The sequence below is a fragment of the Vitis vinifera genome, chromosome 2 (assembly GCF_030704535.1).
Source record: "Vitis vinifera cultivar Pinot Noir 40024 chromosome 2, ASM3070453v1".
NCBI classification, from domain to species: Eukaryota; Viridiplantae; Streptophyta; class Magnoliopsida; order Vitales; family Vitaceae; genus Vitis; species Vitis vinifera.
The window spans coordinates 20,352,031-20,353,812 of NC_081806.1; the positions used below are offsets into that span (position 1 = coordinate 20,352,031).

The 1,782-nt window shown below is 36.3% G+C and overlaps 1 protein-coding gene across 1 annotated transcript; it reads left to right on the top strand.

Moving 5' to 3' along the window:
- The first annotated feature begins 232 nt into the window (after window positions 1-232).
- On the top strand, window positions 233-841 carry LOC132254869 (uncharacterized). Its single transcript, XM_059741623.1, has one exon. It carries the CDS (start codon window positions 242-244, stop codon window positions 839-841), a length of 600 nt encoding a protein of 199 aa, XP_059597606.1. The 5' UTR covers window positions 233-241.
- Window positions 842-1,782: the final 941 nt, after the last annotated feature.

The window sequence follows — 1,782 nt, forward strand, 5'->3', positions numbered from 1 at the left end:
CACATTTATATTTAAGAGGCATGTTTTCTCCCATCGAGTGGTACATGTTGATCTTATGTTGCTTTTATATGCATAACATATGTTTAGTTTAATTCTCCCATTGAGATTACTGTCCATGGATGTTATGATGCATATATGAATTTTGCTGTCATTATTGTTATTATGCAATCTTGATTTAAATTCAGTTTTTGATTATTGTTGAATTGCTGTAATTTTATTTTATGCATAATCTTGTGACAGAATGACATCTTTCAATCCCTTAGCCAATATCCTAACCCAAAACAAGCTTGAGGGTCCTAACTATGTTGATTGGAAAAGAAACTTGGACATTTTGCTTACTGCAGAAGAATATAAGTTTGTGCTCAGTGAAATGTGTCCTGAAAAACCCGGTGAAGGTGCCACTCAAGATCAAATTAAGGCTCACCAGAAATGGGTTAAAGCTGATGAGATGGTGCGATGTTACATTTTGGCATCTATGTCAAATGTTTTGCAACATCAGCATCAGAAAATGGATACAACTTATGACATCTTAGAAAATCTCAAGGAGATGTTTGGAGACCAAACTAGTGCAGCAAGGCAGAACGCACTAAGGGAGATCCTGACTTCTAAAATGGAGGAAGGAACTCAAGTAAGAACTCATGTTTTGAAGATGATGAGTCTTCTGAATGACATGGAAGTTCTAGGTGCTGAAGTTGACAAGGCTACTCAGATTGAGATGGTCTTGAACACTCTGCCTCCCAGTTTTCAGCAGTTTCGTTTGAACTATAACATGAATAAAATGGATTTTACTCTGTCTAAACTGCTGAATGAGCTGGTAGCTGCTGAGACTATTATTAAGTAAGGAGCTGCACCTGTTGTGCTTAACATTGAGCGAGCTTCTTCATCTGTCCAGAAAAAGGGTAAGAAAAAGAAAAATGTTAAGTCGAACAACAATGGTGCTGCTAATGGTGTAAATGGTGTTGTGAAAAAGCCGAAAGGTAAGTGTTTTCACTACAAGCAACCTGGTCACTGGAAGCTACAATGTCCGACATGGCTAGCCAAGAAAAAGCAAGGTACATCTCCTTTTCATTTATTGGTTGTTGAAACTTGTTTAGCGGTGTTGACTACACACCAATGGTGTGTAGACTCAGGAGCCACTAATCATGTCTGCAATTCATTGCAGGGGTTTCAGGAAACATGCCAGCTAAGTAAAGGGAAAGTGAACATTTTTCTGGGAGATGGCACTGAAGTTGTAGTTTTAGCTGTAGGAAACATTGCTTTGAATTTTAAGAATAATAGAACATTGTTTTTAAAGAATGTCTTGTATGTTCCTTCGATTAGAAGGAATTTGATTTCAGTTTCTAGTTTGAGTAAGAACGGATATTCTGTTTGTTTTAATGAATTTTATGATGATTCTGTCGTTATTAAATTTAAAGAACAAATGATATGTTCTGGCTCTTTAATTGATGGTTTATATATTCTTAAAGTTACACCTGAACTGCAACTTACTAATTCTGAAGTAAATAACTTTGATATTGTTGCTCCATTGAAAAGAAAGCGTCTTATTGAATTGAGCTATACTTATCTTTGGCATTTGAGACTTGGTCATATTAATTTAGATAGAATTTCTCTGTTGGTTAAAGATGGACCTTTGAGTTCATTGAAAGTGGAGGCACTACCAACGTGTGAATCCTGTCTAGAAGGAAAAATGACTAAGAGACCTTTTCCCTTAAAGGGTAATAGAGTCAACGATGTTCTTGAATTAATCCATTCTGATTTGTGTGGTCCAATGAGTGTCCAAGC

Excerpts from the sequence above, each read along its gene's own strand:
- LOC132254869 (XM_059741623.1), top strand. The coding sequence starts at position 242 with ATGACATCTTTCAATCCCTTAGCCAATATCCTAACCCAAAACAAGCTT.